Raw genomic sequence first — 21,289 nt, 5'->3', positions numbered from 1 at the left:
TTCAGTGGGTCGGTCCGCGACAACATTTTGTACGGCAACCCGGAAGCTTCGGAGGAGGACATTATTGAAGCGTGCCGCGAGGCGAACGCCTGGGGCTTCGTCCAGGACATGCCTGAAGGACTCAACACAGAGGTCGGCCGTGGCGGCTCAAGGCTTTCTGGTGGACAGAAGCAGCGAATAGCCATCGCCAGGGCTCTCGTCAAGAAGCCGGAGCTGCTTATTTTGGACGAGGCGACCTCTGCTCTGGATGCCGCCAGCGAAAAAGTGGTTCAGGAAGCTCTCAACAAGCTGCTTGCCACAAAGAAGTTCAACGCCCTCGTCATCGCCCACAGATTAAGCACCATCCGCGACTGTGACTACATCGTGGTGTTCGTGAACCACAACACTCGTGGCTCTCAAATAGCAGAAGTCGGCAACCATCAACAACTAATGGCAATCAAGGACGGAGTATACAGCAAGCTGGTTCGAATCGCGGAAGGCGCAAGCCATTAAATGGAGACCACTAAATGTAGGTTACTGAATGAATAAGGGTGTTGCTGGACGTCGACCAATTACGTCGTTGGCGGGAGCCTGTCACTGACGCGGGCCAGTCACATCAGACCAGGTGATTGTTTATTTAACCAGGGAAAAACACCGATGTATCAGCGATGTTTGAATGATCGGTTCAGAGTATAGGGATTCGCTGGGTGGACGCGGGCGGTGGTGCTGCCAGCCAGTTGCCTGGTGGGGGTCGGCGCCTGCGTCGTCGTCGGTTGTCTGTAGCGGGTGCACTCAAAACTGGGGGAAACTTGGGGTCCGAAAAAGAGCTGGTGCTATGTGGCGAGTCCAGGACCGAGTCCACGTGGGCACTGGAGTCTATGTTGGCAGTGGTCTGTAAGGGCGGCGTGTGCAGTACGGTTTGACAAGACGAGGCCGAAGAGGAGGATGACAGCCCCTCTCGCGGGCGGTCGCTCTGCACCATTTGGGACATCTTCTTTTTATCTGTTTGGTGTGGATACTCTCGGTCCCGTTCCCTCTCTCGGTCCCGTTCCCTCTCTCGGTCCCGTTCCCTCTCTCGGTCCCGTTCCCTCTCTCGGTCCCGGTTTCGGTTCTGATTTTGATCTCGGTCTCGTGGAGGCTTGTACGAAGAGAGGATTTGTTTCATCAGCCGACGTTCGACCTCGTCGACGAGCTCTTCTAAGGACCTCCGCTCACGGCCGTCGCTAACCATGTGGTGTACCATGCATGGTGCCGAAGTGGAGGGGGCAAGCGCGGACGTGTGTGACACTAGGGGGTCGGTGTTGGGCAAGATTGCCGTGTGACGGTTGCCTAGTGGGGCCGTGACGCTGTGGCATACGCTGCAAATAGGACCGGGGGTAGCGGACTGGGCGAGTTCCAGCATGCTGTCGCGCGGAGAGAGTCTCAAAACGTAATTCCGGCGGTCATGCTCCCTCAGCGTCTTGATTTGTTTCTTCTGGGTCCAAATGACGCAGCACTCCAGTAGCCCGCAGACAAGCAGGAGAATCGACAAGACTGCTAGTACAATCTGTGGCAAGCGCGCCGACACAGGCGGTGACCCCAGGTAGTCCGGTCCCCCCAGGTAGTCAGCGTCCGACAGCACCGGACTGATCATGGAGTGATGGTGGAGTGTGGGTACCGTCTCGGCGAACGCCGAGTAAAAAGCTGCGGGGCCGCCCCGCTGAATTCCCTCCACCGGGGACGGCAACAGACGGGCACGAGATGCACTGACCGGTACAGCCTCGCCCAAGGGCGAATTCCGCCTTGGATATATGTCCAGAAAGTCGCCCCAGTTTTTAGACCGCCGGCCGGCCTCCAGTTCTTCATCAGAAGCCGACGAAACGACAGGTTGGATCTTTCCCATGTCAGGTTTCGACTCTTGCTGCGATTCAGGTTTCGTTTCAACACCGTCGTATCGCGCGGTCGTCGCCGATGGTAGGCTGATGGGAAGAGTGGAAGAACCTGGTTCCAATGGCGCGAAAGAAGCCAGCGGAGTTGCGAAAGACGGCGGACTTGAGGAAGGCAGCGGACCTGAAGAAGGCGGCAAAGAACTTGGTGAACTCCTCACCACCAAGTCCTGCTGTTCAAGCGAGGCCGAGTGGACTGCATTGATTTTCGCAGAATCACTAGCCTTTCCGCCTCGTAGTCTCAGCTGCGGATTCAGTATTTCCCACAAGGTGACGTTCAGCGAGGCAAGATCAGCCGCACTCATTACCTCCCGCCGATTTTCTGGCGAGTTGGGACACGAAATTTGGACGCGCTTCTCTAATCCGTAGGTTTCTTCACTCGTCTAGATTTTGACCGTGATCTTTTCTTAGATGGCTCCAAGCTTGTGAGCTCCTCGGATTTGGTATCTGGCGCGTCCGCTCTCCGTCTTTTTTTAACCTTCCGTGCTCCGACGGTTTCAACAACTTTACCAACATTCATAGCCGACTTTTCCCAGTCCGGCACGTCAGATTTGGCAGCTTCAAGGTATTCATGACGCTCCTTACTCCGGTTGGAAGGCTCACATATACGGAAGATATTGTGTTCCATCAGGATTACAGGGGCGCCCCTCTTACGTCTACGAAAAAGATGGGAATGCAACAAAAGTTCTTACAGAAGTCGCGGGACCAGTAAAGGATCGTGAGCGCAATACCAGAACTTTCTCCGATTTGATTTCACAGTGTATGACATGATGCACTTATGACTGAATAATCTCAGTTCTTCCGACTTGTATTTGTGACCCGTCCCAATATCGTTCGAACGTGAGACCGTCGATGAATTAGGCGATTGACAAGATGAAGAACTAACATCTTCATGTACTGCGTTATGCTGTACGACATCCACCGTAGCACCAGAACGTCTCTGTTTATATATGATTTCCTGGGAATGATCGCATCGAATCACTCGGCAAGGCTTTGGCAGCCAATCCAAAACGCTCCTACCATGACACGCTCGCTGGACCTTATCATTACGCTTTTCTAACATCGATTTACAACAAGATGTAATGTCTAAGGCAATGATACAGTCGACCCAACGAGTTAGTACCAATCAATCACATACATAGGCCACATACATAGGCCACATACATAGGCCACATACATAGGCCACATACATAGGCCACATACATAGGCCAGACAAACAAATAGGCTTACTGAATTCTACTTTGGCTTCCAGATTTGTCTCCACAAACTGTCGAATTGGTATGTTAACTTGGGCAGCATGCTCAACAAAGTGAGGGTCCACTAAAAAGAACTCACATTTCTGGTCTGAGAGACGGTCGCCAAAGTAAACTCCCATGCATTGCTGTCTGCTTACATAGCATCCTATAAGGTTCTTCTATTTTGAAAGCATACTTGTAGAAGTTCTTGACTTTACTGCACTGTTTCAGGCGGTCTACCCGTAGCATTTTTATTTAACAGCCCCCCCGGAAAGATTCACTCTCGTTGCCGCAACCATTCCCTTTTGCGACTTACCCGTGCTAGCTTGACAGACGTCCAACTTGCTTGCTGCATGATGACGTGGAACCCGCGGCAGTTCTGGGCAACGTTAACATCACACACATGGGTAACATCATGTCGCTTACCCGCTCACCGTTCTCAAGTTGTACGAACTTGCCGATTTGGAAACGATGGAAAGAGTGCGGCTTTGGATGCTTGCGGAAACAAGCCGAAGTCCCGCCCCGCAAGTAGGTCTTGGACGACCACTTTAAACCCGGCAATGACATGACATGACATGACACAGTGGGATATTTCCACCACCACCGGCGGGACTCGACGTTATTGTTTCAAGGCAGACACTCTGGCATACAAGGCAGACACTCTGGCCTAGAGGTCGTGCATAATGCACAGATCGGTGCGGACAGTAGATACCTCCGGTGGTCATCAATCCGTGTCATGGCAAGAAGCCCGAACGGTCATGGCCGTACTAACCGCGTACTCTCTCTACAGTGGGAGAAGTTAAAACACCTGGCATTGTGGTGCATGCTAATGCAGGGACTCCTTGTCGGGGGGCACTTTAACAACGGGGAGCACTACAGGACTCCTGACTACAGGACTTCTGCGCCGACGTTAAAGCAGGGTCACGGGCAGTTTCGATGAATGAGGAACAAAAGTTGGTGGCAGAAGCTTTGAAGTCGCTCGCTGTTATGCGGTCAAATAACCAAGATCAATCCCCACCGTTTTTTAGTAGACGCTTTGCGAATCGTCGATACCCGTCATTACAGTTTGCTGGTGATCTAACGACGGATCGAGAGCGACTTGAGGCTCCCGTGGCTCAGACAGAGGTTTGCCTACACCCAGCGGAACCGTTTACAATAGTACGGTTCCATTTGGGATATCACTGATGCGTTCAGCTCATTGTCCTTGAGCTCATTCACCTCACTGGGGCGCACTTCACTTCAAGGAACAGTGAAAGACAGCGTGCGGTTGTTGCTGGAAATGGAGTGGGCCCCTTGGCACCAGAAGGACAGTTTCGAAGGTAGCCAAATATGGCGCGCTTTCTACTGCGATCGAAGGGCGATCGATCGAATTTGAATGAACATCAGACTTGCAGAGACCAATCCTATCCCGCAGGGAAAAACATCAACCCTATTAAAGAGGACGATAGGTTCGAGAATACTCCGCACTATCCGGAAGATAACTGGGAGAACAACGATACCCCACACGAGACTGAAGACTGTAACCTTTCTTGATATTGGGTGGAAGAGGTTATCTAATGTACCTTTGGCGCTCCGTAAACCAAGTCCGAAACCTAACCTAAGACCTAGTATATGAATGGAACCGAACAGTCTAACCAGTTGAACAAATCCTGTGAAGACGAACCAGTGCACCACTTGATCTTTATTTGAACTTGAGCCACTGGTGAGCCATAAGCTACTGGCACCAAGAAGCCACGCGGCGAAAACAATGGATTGCAGTAGGCCGTAGTCCGTCCCGGTCTTATCCACAACGTGTAAAATGCCATCTGTCAAGCCCGATACACTTAAGGGCAGAAGGAGCAAGGAATGGTAAGCCAGTGCCTCCGATTCCAGATATTTGAATGCAGTACCTCGGATAACGCGCAAGGCTGGAACAGCGAAATAAAATCCAAATAAGGTACTCAGCGCACCCAATGAAACTTGCAGCTTCGTTGCTTCCTTGAAAGAATGTAAATTTATCGTCTCATACTTGTCGAATAGGCAATAGTGCGCTCTAATGCCCGCTTCTGTTGGGGCAAAAAATACTCGCACCACAATACTTCCGAGAGTCTGAGCAGATCCAATTGCACCTACAGTACGCCCGCTTAACCTCATCATGGCCAGTTTGTCACCCTCAACGGTAATGAATTTCTGAAGTGAATTCCGACCTTCGCACAGAATAGCTTTCTTGGCTTGTCTCAAACTCTTCCCCTTAAATTTCAGTATCCCATTCAGCTCCAATAAGAAAGGGTGATGTACCTGTTCTTGTCGCTCTTCGTCTAGCCTGCGCTCTTTTGCCAAATAGTATCTTCCTACCTTGTAGTGCTGCCAGATTGACGATAACAATCTGCACACTGCCCCCGCCAAAATGTAGTTTCTGTCGATCGAAGAAGGACATACAATACGCGATGCCGTGACCGTGAATAATGTAAGAAGATTTGTCGCCGCTTGACTCTGCGATTCCAATCGTGCAATAAACTCTATACCCCCCGACGTCGCGCAAACAGTCACATGGCCCGACTCTGTCAGGCTGTCAATCACTGCTGCTGCACTGTATAACGCTAATGAGGATACGTAACTCCTGACGAATGATGCTGCTACCCTAGGGATCCACATACTGCCAACGCACCAAATAACAGCAGCGAGCCCGCATGTCAGGTATACTGCCAGGAGGCTTAGGGCAGTAAATGTCTCCGGAGCATTAATGTTCTTTTGCAGCAATGTTCTTCCGAACTCGGCTCGTATCCAGCTCAGAGAATTGGAAATGAATGATATCGTGACATTCTGTAGCCCATATGCCTCCAATGAAACGGCATTGACGAGAATGACATTCGAGACCAATCCTGTAACTTTGATACCGAATGAATAGACCCACAATTCAATTACATTCATCCCAAAAAGTGCGCGCGTGTGTGCACGCGCGCGCGGTCAAAATGACCGTTCCTATTTTCCGGGTTGGATATACCAAACGGGGCCGAGACCTACACCGCAGTGGCCCTGTAAGGTTCCTCCCCCGTTTCTCGTAAGCAAAAGAGGCCCAGATTTTCTGAACTTTGAGCAGAGTTGAGAGGAGGCTGGGATATTTGGAATCATGTCTTGGTACTGTTACAGACATCGTCTGCACGAACAAGATAGTTGCGGTAGTCACAGACCTTGGTATGGCCGATTTTTGGGATCGAATAACCGGTTGCCATCTTGGCAGCCTTGCGGATCACAACACGGAAGTTGTGCGGTCAGCAAGTTACAACAGGACGAACGACACCGTTTTTGTGCTCTGGCATCCTCGTCACTGCGACAAAGGATTACGAATCAGAATCTTCAATGCCAGCGATTTAGCTCGAGGAGTTTTGCAGCCATGCGCGAATGTCGGAAAGGAGCTTCAATCTCTGGTTATTAAGTATCCTGGTTTTGTGGAATTCGAAGAAGCTAATCTTAGGATAGTGACATCTACCACGGATGACTTTAAGTATAAATTCTGGGATATGTTAAGTTACAATGAATTGTTCAGCGAATCTAACGCTGCATACCAAGAAATCCGCTTGTCAAAAGGAAGGGTGTCTTTTTTCGGCCTCCCAACGAGCTCGGAGCTACCTGTTAGGTTATGTGACATTACAGACGGGCGACTCATAGCTGAGAGGAAAGTGCCTTTATTACCCGACCGGCCTTTAGAATCATTAGAACTGTGTGCGGATAATCTGTTAGTGAAGCAGCAGGGGACCCCTCTTCAGACTTTCAATCTACTATCTGGAGAACACACAGTCACAGAAGGTAGCGAGACATTTGATCCTTTATCTATGTCGTTTCTGCGGATGAAACGCCAAATTCGAAGCTTGATGAACTCAGCGAGCAACAAGGCCACTCCCATGGTGTGCGCTGAACAAGACAAGCTGGACCTTTATTTTTGCACGGGATGTGAGACACGGAAATTTTATTCAATCACTCTACCCCGTGAAGTTCAAGGTATGTCATCCACTCTTAGATCACTCACGCTTTGTTTTAGGCTCACGGTTACATATATCTTCAACGGAGGCGTTGGCATTTATGTACGTTGGCCCATATGTGAAAGATATTTGCCTACAGAGAACTCAATTTAGCCCCGAAGTGAGTGTCACTACGTTAGATTGTTTGAGGCCGGCTGCGTCTAAACCTGGAGGCTGGCTGGGACTGTCCAGTAAACGGGTGGCGTGTGCTTTACCACATATCGTCGTCATTGATTTGATAGATGGTGGAATAGTGGCTCGGTATCCGTGTCCCAACATTCATGCCGTGGACTGCATGGCTTACGATGAGTTCACGACTGAGATTTTAATAGCGGGTGGAGGCCGTCTGGTCGCACTTTCTTCCGGCGTTGAGTTGCGCTGACATCAGTTGTATTTTCGTTGGCATTTTTCATGTTGAAACATTGGATAGTGTTGCTGGTTGCGGCTGGCAGTCAAGTCCTGTTTGATGAGTTATACCGAGAGGCGAACAAGACAAGTGAGTGGCAGGTTTCGTTACGGCGTGAGCTTCACAGACACCCGGAAGTCGGATTGGCTACTCACTGGACAAGCGAGCGCATTGCGAAAGAGCTGAAAGGGTTTGGCATTGCTTACACGGCCGGTTGGGCAAAGGACGGCGACGAGGGAGGTGCGGGGATAGTCGCGCATATCGGCAGTGGCCGTGAGCCGGTGGTGCTGGTTCGGGCGGACATGGACGGACTGCCGATATCTGAGGCAACGGGTTTGCCGTTTGCAAGCGAGGTACCGGGCCGCATGCATGCGTGCGGTCACGATGTTCATACTTCCGTGCTTTTGGGGGCGGCGCGTCTGCTCAAGAGGCGAGAGGCGGGTTTGAAGGGGACTGTTCGCCTCATGTTTCAGCCGGGCGAGGAGCTTGGGCTGGGCGCGACCCTAATGGTCCAGGAAGGAGTCCTCGGGAAGGAACCGGGGAGCGCAAGCGCCAAGACAGCAAGCGCCAAGGTAGCAAGCGCCAAGGTAGCAAGCGCGTTTTCGATGCACGTGATGCCGATGGTTCCTACTGGAGGGTTTGTGGCTACAGCAGGACTTCAGTTGGCCGGTGGGAACCATTTTACTATTGTCTTGTCGGGCGTGGGAGGGCACGCTGGTGCGCCTGCTGTGGCCCGTGACCCTGTAGTTGCGGCAGCTGCGTTGATTTCTGGGGCACAAGCGCTTTCGTCCCGTGAGACGTTCGGCTGGGGACCTGAGCGCCACGGCCTTATCTCGTTTACGCAGATCTCGACTTTCGGGGGAGCGACAAACGCCATCCCGGACGGAGTGTCCTTGAAGGGAACCGTTCGGAGTGGTGACCCAGCGGTTATGATGCTCATGAAGGCGCGCCTGCAAGAAATGGCGGCCTCGCTCGATGCCGGCTATCACATATCGAGCACGGTCGAGTGGATGGGAGACATCCCCAGGCTGTACAATGACCCCGACCTCAGTCTTCGGCACTCCGACCTGGTTCGTTACGCGAACCAGGGGGTTTCTTTACCCAAGTTCCACTTCTTGTACGCCATGGAAGATTTTGCTTTCGTTAGCGACTTGGTACCCAGTGTCACCGTCGCCTTGGGTATCGGATCTGGTGCTCAGTTGCCCTCACACATTACTACCAACACTAGTCTTCATAACCCGAAATTTGCTGCAGATGAGCGAGTCATGCCAAAAGCCTCAGCACTTTTTGCCAGCCTGGCCATATCCGAATTGGAATATAGAAACACTGAGACCAGAGGCAAAACTCAAGAACTATAGTTTTATCAGATATTTGTATTCATCAAATATATGAAGCTTCCCCGGTTCCTTGTGCTTTCGATCTCAGCAGCATCTGTCTATGAGTATACATTCATCCCTTACATCAGTTTGGGTGATGTACCTGACTGTAGTGAAGACATATTGGACCAATTCAAAAGACAATTGGGACTTAGTCCGGAGTACCCGCAGCAACGCCTGTTCAACCAATTGAAAACGATCGGGTTCCAGAAGCTGCTGGCATTGAGCTCACCTAAAGCGAAAGCCAAGACGCACCGTCGACAATTACTTGGTTCACCGGTAGAAATGCTCTACACACTGGAAGACAAACAAGACGAAAACAATACCAATGAATACATAGATCGACAAGCCGGTGACCGGGGGGGAAATGCAACAAACACATATCTAGACAATGTAGAGGCAGCCTGGTGGTGGTTTGGGGCAGGTGACAACGCCGTTACGCCCAAGACCGAGCTTCCTTCTGGAGCTTCATTAGACGGAGTGAAGGGATCCATCAGTGACCTAATTACTTCATTGGCTCACGGCGCGATAATGGAGCTAGCCAAAGAACTAGTAGGGAAAGGTGCTTCTGAAATCCAGATCGGTAAGCTCCATACTGATGGTCTCCGGATAGACGATTTACAAACCGATCCACTCCAATCAGCTCTTCGAGGCCCGCAACAATATCGAAGACAGCTGCAAGCCTCATTCCTTGACGGAATGCTCGGCAAGTCCATTGGGTGGATAAGTGCAAACGCGCAGAGCGGCGATAAAATACCAACGGGTGCGGATATGCTGAAGTTTGCAGTGGATGATCTGCACTTAACTAGATTTCTTAACAGCATGTTTGTTGCGGCCCTTGCTGAGCAGATTGTTGACAAGGTAACCCTCAGTCTCGGCTCGAACATAACCGTTTCCATGCAATCGCCAATGATCAATGTCGGAGAAGCGCTGTGCAATAGCTGCAATACCGCTGCATCACTTGACCCTCAAAACGCTCGAAATGATGCCTGTGTGGTGGAAACCGTATTACGATCCGTTTTGGCCTGTGGAAATCCCGACCGAGCGAAGACACCGGACTGTGAAGAAATCAAGGCGAATTACCGACGTAAAGTTGATGATGGTTGTGACGCTTTTGATCAAGATCCGGATGCTGGATTTATTCTGAACTTGGATATCAGCAATACCACCTACGACTCTACCCAGGGCAACATCGATAGGTGGCTACTGACGGCTGGAGACTATGTGTACCAATATGCGCGGAGGGATAGTATGTGTAGTTTGGACGCAAGCACAGTTGAGTTTTTACCTGGGTGGTCTACCATCGGAATTACCAAGATGGACCAGGGTTCAGTGGAATCGGAGCCGTCAACGGTCCCTATTCCAGTTGCTGTGTTGCTCCAACACCCGTTGAAGCGGTGCGAGTTTGCGGTTATTGTTAGAGGAACCCAAACCAAAGTTGACTGGATGGCCGATTTTCAAACCGCTCAAATTCCTCTAGAAGTGCAGGGTACACTGCTGGGAAGAGCGCATGCCGGGTTCACAAATTTGGCGGCCCCCACAGCAGCTTTCTTCGCAAATATCATGAATGACAAATGTCCTGGCGCAGATACCCGAGTAACTCTTTCTGGGCATTCCATGGGAGGTAGTGTTGCGCTGATTTCCGCATTACTGCTCACTGAGTGGATGCCTCAGGCTTCAATCGCAGTGGTGGGTTTCGCATGTCCTAACGCTTTAGACGAATACGCAGCGGAATTACTGAAGAAAAGGGTTATTGTTCGGACATGGATCAATGCATTTGATGCGGTACCGAAGATACCTTGTGCCGGAGGAGTCGGAATGTTTCGATGCCCAGCAGCCACGGGATCCAGCTTCCAGCAGGACAATCTTTGGTACCTAGGTGTTAGCGGATCCTCTCATCACGGATCCTCTCATCACGGATCCTCCCATCACGGATCCTCTCATCATGGATCCTCTCATCACATGATCAGCGAACCTATTCACGATGTCTATGCCAAGACCCCCAATGAGATCATGATAACGGTGGAAGATATGGGGCTGTATATGCCTAAAATGACGTCGGGTCTGTTCGGAGATATTACGTATAATCTAGCTTCTGGTAAAGCGAACTTCGACAACCTACAAGTCCCTGCTCCACTATTATTATCTCAGACCCATAGTGATGTGTACAGATGCTGGCTTAATGGCAACTATTGTAAACGTGCGATAAGATGTTAATGTTTTACCACACTATAAACCACAACCCAATATCACCTAGCTAGATCAATCCCATTGACCTCATTTCACAATAATACATGTATACTATGGGGGTGGTCATTAATGATTAATAATGGCGACCAAGCCTTGCTCATCTACACACGTTTTTGATTTGTGCGTGGTTGGTTGAAATTCATAGCTTAAATGGGGAATTGCATAAGTGAAATGGGGAATTGCATAAGTGAAATGGGGAATTGCATAAGTGGTAACCGCATAAGTGATAACCATACAGCATGATTTAATGACCGGGTCCGCAATGGGTCCGTCACATGTATTTTGAATTTGATGGCATCTACGAATCACTTGATTAATCACGAGTTTGTTCGCATATTTCCTGGGCAGGCCTAGTAAGACAGCCTGGTCACTTAACGCTTCAAAAATAAGGTAATTATACGCAGGTGAACAGCCATATGATGCCGTAAATTTAGAGAAGTCCTTCTCTGGAATTTCTGTCACAAGACCTGTCGCTTGTGAAAGCCACTGGTAAACTTGGGTATACGCCTCAGTAGAGCGGGCGGAAGACGCGGCGGTAATCGCTGTCGACCCCTTGCCCACTTCAGTGGGCGTATTTGGCATAATTCTGACCACCTTATCCTCCGGATAGCCACATGCCATCATATCTTCAAGTGACAGGCTCCCGCATAAACTCACTATGGTGTGAGGTCGCCTCGAAAAATGTTCCGCCGATTGCGCACAGATCTCACGTGCCAAGGCACTCGGCACAGCGAGAAACACAATGTCGCAGTTGTCCAGAACGACCTGGTTATCTCGAGTACAATGAATGTTCGGGCGCTGTGTCCAAGAATGCTGTGTAAAGTTGCAGGTGGGAGAGGACACGTAGCATGTTGGGATCACTTGGCTCAGCATGGTGAACAGAGCTGACCCCATCTCTCCACAACCAATCAACCCAACGGTAACCATTTTAAAATGTTGAAGCTGATAGTGACCCTGTCGTTGATTGCGACAGCTCAACACACTACCAACGTCCTATACTCAACAGATGGGAAAAGTGAGACGACACTAAAGTTGCCTTAAACCCGCCCGCGTTTCACTTGTTCGTTTACCCCCATGTTCGTTTACCCCCATGTTCGTTTACCCCCATGTTCGTTTACCCCCATGTTCATTAAGTCAACCTCATTCTGCAGCTTGGGATAAATACAGCTCCTTCACGCTGACAGAGGAACGCGGCCTACAGTTGAAGAATGGCCGTGTTGTAGGATCAATCATGAGCTCGGCCACCAATGTATGTGACTCTATGTGGAATAATGTCAAAGATAGCGATAAACTCTTGTTTAAAACAGTAATGGAAGATACCCAGGAACCTGCCTCCTCGGATGCCCAGGTCAATTCAGGAAATAGATCCGCGCTTGGCATCTCGTTTTCGCCCTTGAGTCATGTGAACAACTATAGAAAATTCTGCGGACATCTTGCCAATTCTGAATTCATTGCTGAATTCGACCAAGGCCGTTTAAAGCGGGTGATGATCAAGCCACCCTCAATTGATGAGGTCACAGGACTCGTACCTAACCCGTCATCTCGGTTGGGAATCATCAAAATACTTCCCTCCCCAGATATCGTACCGATCTATCAGCTGCACGCACCTCTCCTTGTAGAAGAAGCGAGAAGTCCAACCACAGACACACCACCGAAAAAAGGAAATTGGTGGTTTGGTCTTATGGTGGCAATGATTGTTATGCAAATAATGAAAGCACTCCAACAGCCGGATCAAGCGACAGCATCACCAAATGCACGACCCCAAAATGGAGCGCCCCAAAACAGAAGACCGGAGTAACTGAGGAATGAGCTGCTGAGGTTTCTAACGGACGCTGCCAGAGACAAAAAATGGTTACCCAGGGCCCCTGCCCCCCTTCAACACGGTTTTGCAACCAAACGGTTTTGCAACCATACGGTTATGCAACCATACGGTTATGCAACCATACGGTTATGCAACCATACGGTTGTGCAACCATACGGTTGTGCAACCATACGGTTGTGCAACCATCTTTGGGCTTTAAGATGTCTTAACCAATGCCTTCTCGATGGACGGAAGAGGAGTCCATTCGCACTTGATACCTGAGGCTTGCAATAACTTTTTGCCGGCGCATGAGGCTCTGCGTTCAGCGTCACTTACTGTCATGCCCTTAACAGCCGTTACGGACCACATCTTCCGGATAGTTGCATTCGCGGTTTCAATAGGGGATTTAGGCGAATATTGCTTATCTGCAAACGCGAACATGCTCCTGGCTTTTTGCCAATTCATGTCCTCTATAACTCGAATTTGGAGGGCCTTATGCATCATGATGGTACCAGTCATCTCTTTTGCGACGATGTCAGCAACTCGGGCGTCTTCAAATTCTATAAATGCTCCATTTCGGTTACCCCCGGTCTTTTTATTCTTCCACATGGCAGCGCGGGTCACGTGGCCAAACTGACTCGCCCACTTCTTCAAGTCTGAATTTTCCAAGTACTTGGGAACATTATATAGCGAGATTACGCCGCATGTATATGGCCGAGTTTGTTTGCCACGTGGCACAATAGTTGAGAGCACGGTGCCTTCCCTCTCCGGAGCCGCTGGTAATGGAACTGTCTTTTCTTCCTTCTTGCTACGTACGGTCTTAGACTTGGTCGTCGAACTTTTCTTCGACATCTTGAGGCTTTAGGTAATATTAAAAATCGGCCCTAAGTGCGGAGCCGGCCACCCGGTATATCACACCCAAAGAAATGTGCGACAGTACTGATTGTATCGTCTAAGAGTATGCGCTTATGTATTATCACTCGCGATGGCGCCGTGCGAAATGGTCCTACCGAAATGATTACGTGACTTTTTCAAGGAGCAATAATGTTTTGGTACCTGCAGGTAGGCCAATTTGCCACAAGACATAGTCTACCTGTAGTTGTGTTCTTTTGCTTATAATGTAGAACACGGTATTGTGCCTGCTGCTATACCGCAACTAAGGGCATTGTTTAATACCTCCGCGTTCCAAGAGGCCGCTGTTCAGTGCATATGTGTCCTTGGGACCCAAGTAGGAGTTGCGATTATGGCGATTAGGCGGGTATCATTCTCAAAATACACACTGATATTAGCCATCACAGGAATTACTGTTATTGACATAGGAACTGGATATTTGTTGCGGTATAGTCAAAAGCTAGCTGGGCATCAGCCTGGCGGAGGGCATCTGCCTGGCGGAGGGCATCAGCCTGAAGGATTCGTGGGTTCTCTCGAACAGAAGCTGGGACCTTTCTTACCCGACATATTCCATCATAATGATGGGTTACCTCATACTGGAATAAAACTGGGTTCTTTGAGTACCACCTTACCATACTGGCTGTATGGATTACGCTTTTTAGCAGGACTTATCGCAGCCTACCCGATTCATTGTATTCCTCGATGGATCAATCAGTCGTCCGCTCACTCACAGGCGGCAGCCCAACAGGCGAAAGTGCAGCTAGCTGGAGTCATGGGAACAGTCGCTGGTTATGTATTGGTATTGGTCCCTCCATTGTTAAGCTTTCCGCCATTTCGGGGGCATAATTTCACGGTGAGTTTCAAGCTGGCCGGAATAATATGCAGCATCGTAGCCCTGATCGGGCTTGTGGCCGTTAGACAGGCTGAATTCCCCGGTAGTACTGCGGAGTTTAATGAGCAGATAACATTAGACATCCAGGAGGAAGACCATCTTATGGAAGGCTCTTTTGCTGGCAGCATACTGATGGCTGGTAGTGCGCTGGTGCATCCCCTATACGGCCGGCACGGAGAGAGGCCGGAGGCCGTGATGGATCATTGGTATGATTCTTTGCTTACTTCAACCCCCATGTACAGCAAGATCACCACTCCCTACACCCAGGATGAGCCCAGTTTTCTGCCGCTGGTACCAAGTACGGAGACAGGCATTGGTCAGCAGCTGAAGGCGGCTGCAGGCAATTTGCCATTCGTTTGCGTCAACTTCGCAGTATGGGTTAATACTAGTGTGTCTCAGGCTTTAGCCTTCTGGATTTTCACCGTGTACACCACTCGACTCAACATATCCAAGCCGCTAGCTCTTACGGGTATTACATCTGTATTCGGTGTGGGCACAATTCTCGGGCTCAGTCTTGCTAGTCTCTTGAAGTTCAAGGACGTAGAAACCATTCGGCGGGATCGAGTGGATCCCATTAGGTTCCGGTGGATCGCTTTGCTCTCCGGCTTAACATGCACTGCCGGATCAGTCTGTGCCGTAACGATGGGAGTCAATAGAGGATTCGTACTCTCTACCCTCACCATGACTTTATCCGTGCTTTTTGGTTCTGCGGTAATCCCCATAGCCCAGGCCACTATTGCCTCCTGTCTGCCGAGTAAGCCCGTTAACACAAATATATCACTGATTATCTCTTAGGCTATCTTGAAGACACGGCTTACGGCGTCTACCAAACCGTATTCCAATCATCGTGGTTCTTTGGTCCTTTACTTCCTGTGGTAATTGCATGGCTTTGCGGGGGTCAAGCGGAGGTTGAAGGATTTCGCGGGGTAATGTTGCTGCCGGTTTTAGCCTTCGTTGCATGTTTGGTATCTTACAGACATGTGGCTGCTCGGGCTACTCTGAAGCGCAATGTAAAAAAAGAGTTTCAGAGTGAAGGTGTCGACGACGAAACGCTGGAACTCTCTTCGCATCTGAACAAAACCTCTTTATCATCTGACACCCACGCTAGGCTCTTGGCGAATCAGATCGAAGAAGCGCAAACAGCCACACAACTGAGCTTGGTCCAACCTTGAGCTTGAGATTGGTCCAACCTTGAGCTTGAGATTGGTCCAACATTGAGGTTGGTCCAACATTGAGATTGGTCCAACATTGAGGTTGGTCCAACATTGAGTGTGTAATCAAATCAGTACGTGGGTTCTTCGTGTTCGCTAGTAAGCCCATTTGTGAATTATCCCGTAATATGTTGGGGTAATATGTTAGGGATTCAAGGCAAGTTGAGCGAGGGCATCCGCCAGATTAGGATCATCCAGGCCGTCTTTGACGTTGGCTTTAGTATAGCGAAAGCGTTGTGGGCCGAGCATATCGATGAACGTCTGAAGGTGTAGAGTTCTGACGAGAACGTTTTCAGTATCTTTGCTTTGCGCTGGATTTTCCTGGTCGTTAAATGCACCAAATGTGTTCAGTACTACAAGGAATTTGATTTGCATGGCTAGTGGGTGACAAACGAGTCTGTATAGACGTTGCCTTTCCTTGAGTAATTGATTGGATGATGTTTCCAACATTGATACCACATATATAATAGCATATACATGGATCTGATTTAGTGCATCTACCATAGCATCAGTAATAAGATGATCACCTCCAACCTATACAGAAATAATTAATAACTACAATGTGATCTTACATCCCACAATAGAACATCTTTAGAATATATATTGTATGGCTCTACATGTAATGTATTGGTCGGTTTAGTAACACTAACAAGATCACTAATGTCAGCATAAGGATAAATAATCCGTAGAAACAGTATAGTTTTACCAGCGGTCTCAGAACCAAGAATAAATATAGATGGAGGTCTGCTTAGTACATTGGTATAATCTGGATTACAAAGTGGATCGATTTGTAAGCCATTTTCAGTCTCATTTGTTTGATCTATTATTCGTATATGACCGCAGCATACTCCTCCCATAAATTTTAGCTAGACCAGGCGGCCCGGGGGGTTGTTAAGTTCGATTAAATTCGGCTTTATTGTTAAATTCGATTAAGTTCTATTAGGTGTGTGTATGACCAGACACGATTCTGTTTGACACGATTCTGTTTATTACATGTATTAAAAAAAAACAGAAAAGATGCTCATTTAAACAGTAGAGTAAATTATGTCTTTCACATGTTTGACAGAGTATATGTTACACCATTGATAAGGTGTGAGATTGTCCAACTGAATTTCTGATGTTTCAGTATTTTCAGTGAATGCCAATAGGGCTATCCATTTACCATGAGTAAGAGCTCTGACTAGATCTTGCTTAAATTGAGCGAATTTATATGATTCTAGGAACTTTATCTGCTTTTCCCTTCGGCTAAAATCATTTCTCAAAGTCAGGATCTCATTACTCATTCTTTCGTACACCGTGTATAACTCCTTAGGTTTTTCTCGCAGCTGGCTAATCACTGCTTGCGTGCACTGAGTAAATGATTCTTCGCTCAGCCCCGCAGGTTTGATGCTGAATGAGGTATTTCCATTGCACTCCAAACATTTCTCTTGGATGAAGTTGAGCATACGAGACAGAACATATTCAGTTGAGCGTGTACTTTGAGCAAGCAAGCAACGCATAAGGCGCCGTCCAACTTCCCTGTTAGGCATTCCAACGACGTAGCCCAACGTCTGCTTTGTTCTTAAATCATCGAAGAACAGGTCGGATAACCAAATTGACATTACGTTGTTGAAAGCGTATGTTTGATATTCACTATCAAAGGCTTGAATAGTTAGAACTACTGCACCATTGGGGTTGGCACTATTCAACGTAGGCGTTTTAATCACAATAACATCGATCGCAGAATTCGAATCGTCAGCACCTTTTGTGGCGCCTTTCGAATCATCAATCTCACGATGTACCATGGTACCCCTCTGTAGTTGCTTCATAGTATCTTCCTTTCGCAATTTATCAAAATCAATTTCATCATATAACAATCTTTCCTTACCATTAAGATCATATTTGCCGGGATTCTGTATCAACTTGGACCACGCGTTAGGATTAGCATAACACTTCCTAACTTCATCATCAGTAACATTGCCAACGATAGCCCCTAGTACAGTTGCACCATCAAACAGCTCAGGATTCAACTTTTTACCCTTTCTGAGATACTTCAGGGCAACATCAACTGTAATTACTGATAACGATTCCAGCATATCTCTATCATCCCATGTTATGTAACTCATTGAATCACTTGCCTTGGTTAGTACATGCACGTAAGGATCAGTTGCCTTAGTCTTATTGGTGAAACTGCGTACTAATTCCGCCAGGACGGTCTTTAAATGTGTTTCATTTGCATTAAATTCTGTGAAACTATTTATGAACGTCTCCATAACTTTTTCACCCTTATCATCAAATCCACCAACTTCAAATTGCAGGCCACTACTACCTTGTCCAGTACCGCTAATGATAGCTGTATTGTATATAACACCAGCAAGTCTGGCATCATATAGTTTGTCGTTCACTGATTCCATAACAGCCTTTTGATAAACAAGGTATAATGCCACACGTGCTGGCCAAATGAGATCTCTGAAATTGTCTTTCTTCTCCCACTCCTGCTTCACCTTCGCCCTTGTTACATCATTTTCTTTCATCCAAAGGAGATCCGCGAGGGTTGGTTTGAACAAGGGTAAATGTATTCTACCACTAAATAGGAATTGTGGTAGTCTGAATGAAGTTTCTTGTTTGAACCATATCTGTATAGGATCATTAGCTGAAAAGGCACTGCCACCGGTAGGATTGATATATACAGGGAGAGCGGCAATGTCGGTGGTGGGTGCTTTTAGTTCAAATGATTCCGGGACAAACTTGTTCTTCTCAACTTGTTTAATGCCTTCATTTTTCAACCATATATCTACATCATCATCTTTTGTGGACTTGGCTATCCCATTCCATTCACGAGACCATTCTTCAGGCAGGGCTTCTACATGATATTTTGTTTTATAAATTCTCTCCTCCTCATTGCATCGAACACCAAATTTCATACCGGTTCGCCATACTATCGCGTCTTTTGCTTGGTCAAGAAGCAAGTCAATATGATTGTTAATTAAGCCGGGATTTACTTCAGTATTAATATAAGCTGCCTCCAGTACTTCTTTTGGTTCACATGCCAACAAATTTGACACACCTTCTTTCACCAGCTCATGGACATCAAACATAGGACGATATTTCCACCTTATATAATTGACCTTTTGTTCGTCCTTGATCAATTCTGTAAAGCCAATAGGATTACGACTAGCTTCATATTTTAGTCTTCTAAGCACTCCAAAGATTAATTTGCCAATGTAAATAATATTCTCGTCGCTAAACACTTCATCCGATGCCATATCCAAAGATACCTCAAATACAGACTGACCAGTATTCTCTGTTAGACATCCTGCAAACAAGGCTGTACAAATATGTTTAGACTTCAGTATATCAAGAATGCTACCCTCACCCTCATGACCTAAAATATGAGATATGAAACTGGCAGGCTTTGACTTGTAATGGTCTCTTTGATCTGGCATGGCAAAGATAAACTCCAGTTTCCGGTCGCCTTCTTTAACGGGGAGAACATCGACCAAACGATTTACATATTCTTTGCTAAAGATCAAGTGCGGCTTGCCGACAGCGCTTCCTCTTATTATTGGGTAATCGTGATTCGGTATTCGACTCATATACTTCTCAGCCATCTCTTTCAGTATTTGAAGAGGCTCCCTCCCCAAGATCACAGCAGCCATGTTATTTGCTGAGTAATGCTCGCTATGAAATTGGACTAAAGATTGTCTTAATGCGGATAATGCCTTGGCATTGTCGTTCTTATAGAACTCTAACCTACGTAAGGTACGGTTATTCCCCGTGCTAAACTTCGTAAACGGGTGCTCTTGATTGCATAAATGCTTAAGCAACTGATATTTCCGACGCGTATCATTCTGCAAGTCTTTTTCATGCTCTGAATTCACCGCCTCTACTTCTCGGTCCACAGCATCTTGGTTAAACGCAGGTGATACAAAAAACTCGGACGTCCTGTCTACCAAACCATCTAACGCGTCTGGTTTCACTGTGGCATAGTACACCGTCGATGTGTCCGTAGTAAATGCATTCGTCATCCCACCGTTCTTCTGCACATACTCCTGATACTCTTGCTCGTCCGGATATTTTGCTGTACCCATGAACAGCATGTGTTCACAAAAGTGGGCCAAACCCTCCAACTCCCGTGGATCACTCATCTGACCCACACCTACACCGATGGCACACGCCGCCTTGTCCACACGATCCGCGCTTGACACCAACAATACTCTCAGACCATTGCTCAAGGTTGCCACACCGTAATCATAGTCATCAAACGCTATAGGACTCTTGATTGACTCCTTGCCCAACATAGCCATAATTTTTTTTCAAAACAAATTGTCCAGAATTATTTCGGGTGGCGGTATTTTAACCAAGTTCCGTGAACAGACCAGCTCGTGGCTCAAATGTTTTGAAAATAACCAAACGCCAGAAGTCGTGGTGGTTTACGACCAATGCCGATCACCACGACTAATGCTGACTGAGAAGCCACGCTGGGACTGGGGCTTACTTCCCTCCGACGCCGTCGCCCACGACGCCGTCGCCCACGACGCCGAAGAGACCAAGGCTGGCCTTACCCCGTTCGTTCCTTCGCGCATAGCTCATGATTACAGTGCGGATCATTCCAGCGATGAGTCGATCATTCCAGCGATGAGTCTGTCATGGCATCGCTCCCGAGTCTGTCATGGCATCGCTCCCTTCCCACCCCACAAAATAACTTGTGTGCGAACTAACTAACTAACTTGCTGACGCCATTATTCCAGTGATGCAATGCTGACGCCATTATTCCAGTGATGCAATGCTGACGCCATTATTCCAGTGATGCAATGTGTCGAAGGTTTGACAACTGTTTGCTTAAAGAGCCGTTGTCTTTCTCCAGTTGCTGAACCATTCGCATCAGGCGCTTCACGGTCCTCTCATGGGCTTCTGACATCTTTCCATGCGCGGATGCAAGGCACTTGTACTCATTCTCGTTAGCAACAGCTGCTGATACCTGGTTCTCAAGATCCTTCAACTGCTCACGAAGAGCTCCTATTAGCTCGTCTCGAGTTGTCTGTTCTTGTACGAGCTTCTCCACCTTCGACGTTGATTCCTTCAACCGCTCACGAAGATCTCCTATTAGCTCGTCTCGAGTTGTCAGTTCTTGTACGAGCTTCTCTACCTTCGACATTGATTCCTTCAACCGCTCCCGGAGAGCTCCTATTAGCTCGTCTCGAGTTGTCAGTTCTTGTACGAGCTTCTCTACCTTCGACATTGATTCCTTCAACCGCTCCCGGAGAGCTCCTATTAGCTCGTCTCGAGTTGTCTGTTCTTGTACGAGCTTCTCCACCTTCGACATTGATTCCTTCAACTGCTCAC

General features: G+C 48.1%; 13 protein-coding genes across 13 annotated transcripts; 5 read left to right on the top strand and 8 right to left on the bottom strand.

The window, feature by feature from the left end:
• Positions 1-108: 108 nt before the first annotated feature.
• Positions 109-492, top strand: GNI_167800 (ATP-binding cassette protein; the record flags this gene model as incomplete). The annotated part of the gene is made up of 1 exon (XM_011134931.1): positions 109-492. The coding sequence occupies one exon, from the start codon at positions 109-111 to the stop codon at positions 490-492; it is 384 nt and encodes a 127-aa protein (XP_011133233.1).
• Positions 493-2,262: 1,770 nt separating this feature from the next.
• On the bottom strand, positions 2,263-2,967 carry GNI_167790 (hypothetical protein; the record flags this gene model as incomplete). The annotated part of the gene is made up of 2 exons (XM_011134930.1): positions 2,263-2,560; positions 2,597-2,967. 2 exons carry the CDS (start codon positions 2,965-2,967, stop codon positions 2,263-2,265), a joined length of 669 nt encoding a protein of 222 aa, XP_011133232.1.
• Positions 2,968-3,030: 63 nt separating this feature from the next.
• Positions 3,031-3,388, bottom strand: GNI_167780 (putative transmembrane protein; the record flags this gene model as incomplete). Its single annotated transcript, XM_011134929.1, has 2 exons — positions 3,031-3,224; positions 3,298-3,388. 2 exons carry the CDS (start codon positions 3,386-3,388, stop codon positions 3,031-3,033), a joined length of 285 nt encoding a protein of 94 aa, XP_011133231.1.
• A 1,092-nt stretch (positions 3,389-4,480) lies between these two features.
• GNI_167770 (putative transmembrane protein) lies at positions 4,481-6,049 on the bottom strand (the record flags this gene model as incomplete). The annotated part of the gene is made up of 1 exon (XM_011134928.1): positions 4,481-6,049. One exon carries the CDS (start codon positions 6,047-6,049, stop codon positions 4,481-4,483), a length of 1,569 nt encoding a protein of 522 aa, XP_011133230.1.
• A 41-nt stretch (positions 6,050-6,090) lies between these two features.
• GNI_167760 (hypothetical protein) lies at positions 6,091-7,519 on the top strand (the record flags this gene model as incomplete). Its single annotated transcript, XM_011134927.1, has 3 exons — positions 6,091-6,179; positions 6,219-7,117; positions 7,158-7,519. The coding sequence occupies 3 exons, from the start codon at positions 6,091-6,093 to the stop codon at positions 7,517-7,519; spliced, it is 1,350 nt and encodes a 449-aa protein (XP_011133229.1).
• Positions 7,520-7,548: 29 nt separating this feature from the next.
• On the top strand, positions 7,549-8,901 carry GNI_167750 (amidohydrolase; the record flags this gene model as incomplete). Its single annotated transcript, XM_011134926.1, has 1 exon — positions 7,549-8,901. One exon carries the CDS (start codon positions 7,549-7,551, stop codon positions 8,899-8,901), a length of 1,353 nt encoding a protein of 450 aa, XP_011133228.1.
• Positions 8,902-8,931: 30 nt separating this feature from the next.
• Positions 8,932-11,136, top strand: GNI_167740 (lipase; the record flags this gene model as incomplete). The annotated part of the gene is made up of 1 exon (XM_011134925.1): positions 8,932-11,136. One exon carries the CDS (start codon positions 8,932-8,934, stop codon positions 11,134-11,136), a length of 2,205 nt encoding a protein of 734 aa, XP_011133227.1.
• A 179-nt stretch (positions 11,137-11,315) lies between these two features.
• GNI_167730 (hypothetical protein) lies at positions 11,316-11,790 on the bottom strand (the record flags this gene model as incomplete). The annotated part of the gene is made up of 2 exons (XM_011134924.1): positions 11,316-11,467; positions 11,541-11,790. 2 exons carry the CDS (start codon positions 11,788-11,790, stop codon positions 11,316-11,318), a joined length of 402 nt encoding a protein of 133 aa, XP_011133226.1.
• A 1,396-nt stretch (positions 11,791-13,186) lies between these two features.
• On the bottom strand, positions 13,187-13,822 carry GNI_167720 (RNA recognition motif protein; the record flags this gene model as incomplete). Its single annotated transcript, XM_011134923.1, has 1 exon — positions 13,187-13,822. One exon carries the CDS (start codon positions 13,820-13,822, stop codon positions 13,187-13,189), a length of 636 nt encoding a protein of 211 aa, XP_011133225.1.
• Positions 13,823-13,896: 74 nt separating this feature from the next.
• Positions 13,897-15,925, top strand: GNI_167710 (major facilitator family transporter; the record flags this gene model as incomplete). The annotated part of the gene is made up of 3 exons (XM_011134922.1): positions 13,897-13,906; positions 14,095-15,507; positions 15,549-15,925. The coding sequence occupies 3 exons, from the start codon at positions 13,897-13,899 to the stop codon at positions 15,923-15,925; spliced, it is 1,800 nt and encodes a 599-aa protein (XP_011133224.1).
• A 183-nt stretch (positions 15,926-16,108) lies between these two features.
• On the bottom strand, positions 16,109-16,821 carry GNI_167700 (ADP-ribosylation factor family protein; the record flags this gene model as incomplete). Its single annotated transcript, XM_011134921.1, has 2 exons — positions 16,109-16,498; positions 16,537-16,821. 2 exons carry the CDS (start codon positions 16,819-16,821, stop codon positions 16,109-16,111), a joined length of 675 nt encoding a protein of 224 aa, XP_011133223.1.
• A 168-nt stretch (positions 16,822-16,989) lies between these two features.
• On the bottom strand, positions 16,990-20,250 carry GNI_167690 (putative insulin-degrading enzyme; the record flags this gene model as incomplete). The annotated part of the gene is made up of 1 exon (XM_011134920.1): positions 16,990-20,250. The coding sequence occupies one exon, from the start codon at positions 20,248-20,250 to the stop codon at positions 16,990-16,992; it is 3,261 nt and encodes a 1,086-aa protein (XP_011133222.1).
• Positions 20,251-20,741: 491 nt separating this feature from the next.
• On the bottom strand, positions 20,742-21,269 carry GNI_167680 (putative kinesin; the record flags this gene model as incomplete). Its single annotated transcript, XM_011134919.1, has 1 exon — positions 20,742-21,269. The coding sequence occupies one exon, from the start codon at positions 21,267-21,269 to the stop codon at positions 20,742-20,744; it is 528 nt and encodes a 175-aa protein (XP_011133221.1).
• Positions 21,270-21,289: the final 20 nt, after the last annotated feature.

The sequence above is a fragment of the Gregarina niphandrodes genome, assembly GCF_000223845.1.
Source record: "Gregarina niphandrodes unplaced genomic scaffold scaffold00055, whole genome shotgun sequence".
Classification (NCBI taxonomy): Eukaryota; Apicomplexa; class Conoidasida; order Eugregarinorida; family Gregarinidae; genus Gregarina; species Gregarina niphandrodes.
The sequence above is the reverse complement of the archived record's forward strand: the minus strand, read 5'-3'. Positions and strand labels throughout refer to the sequence as shown.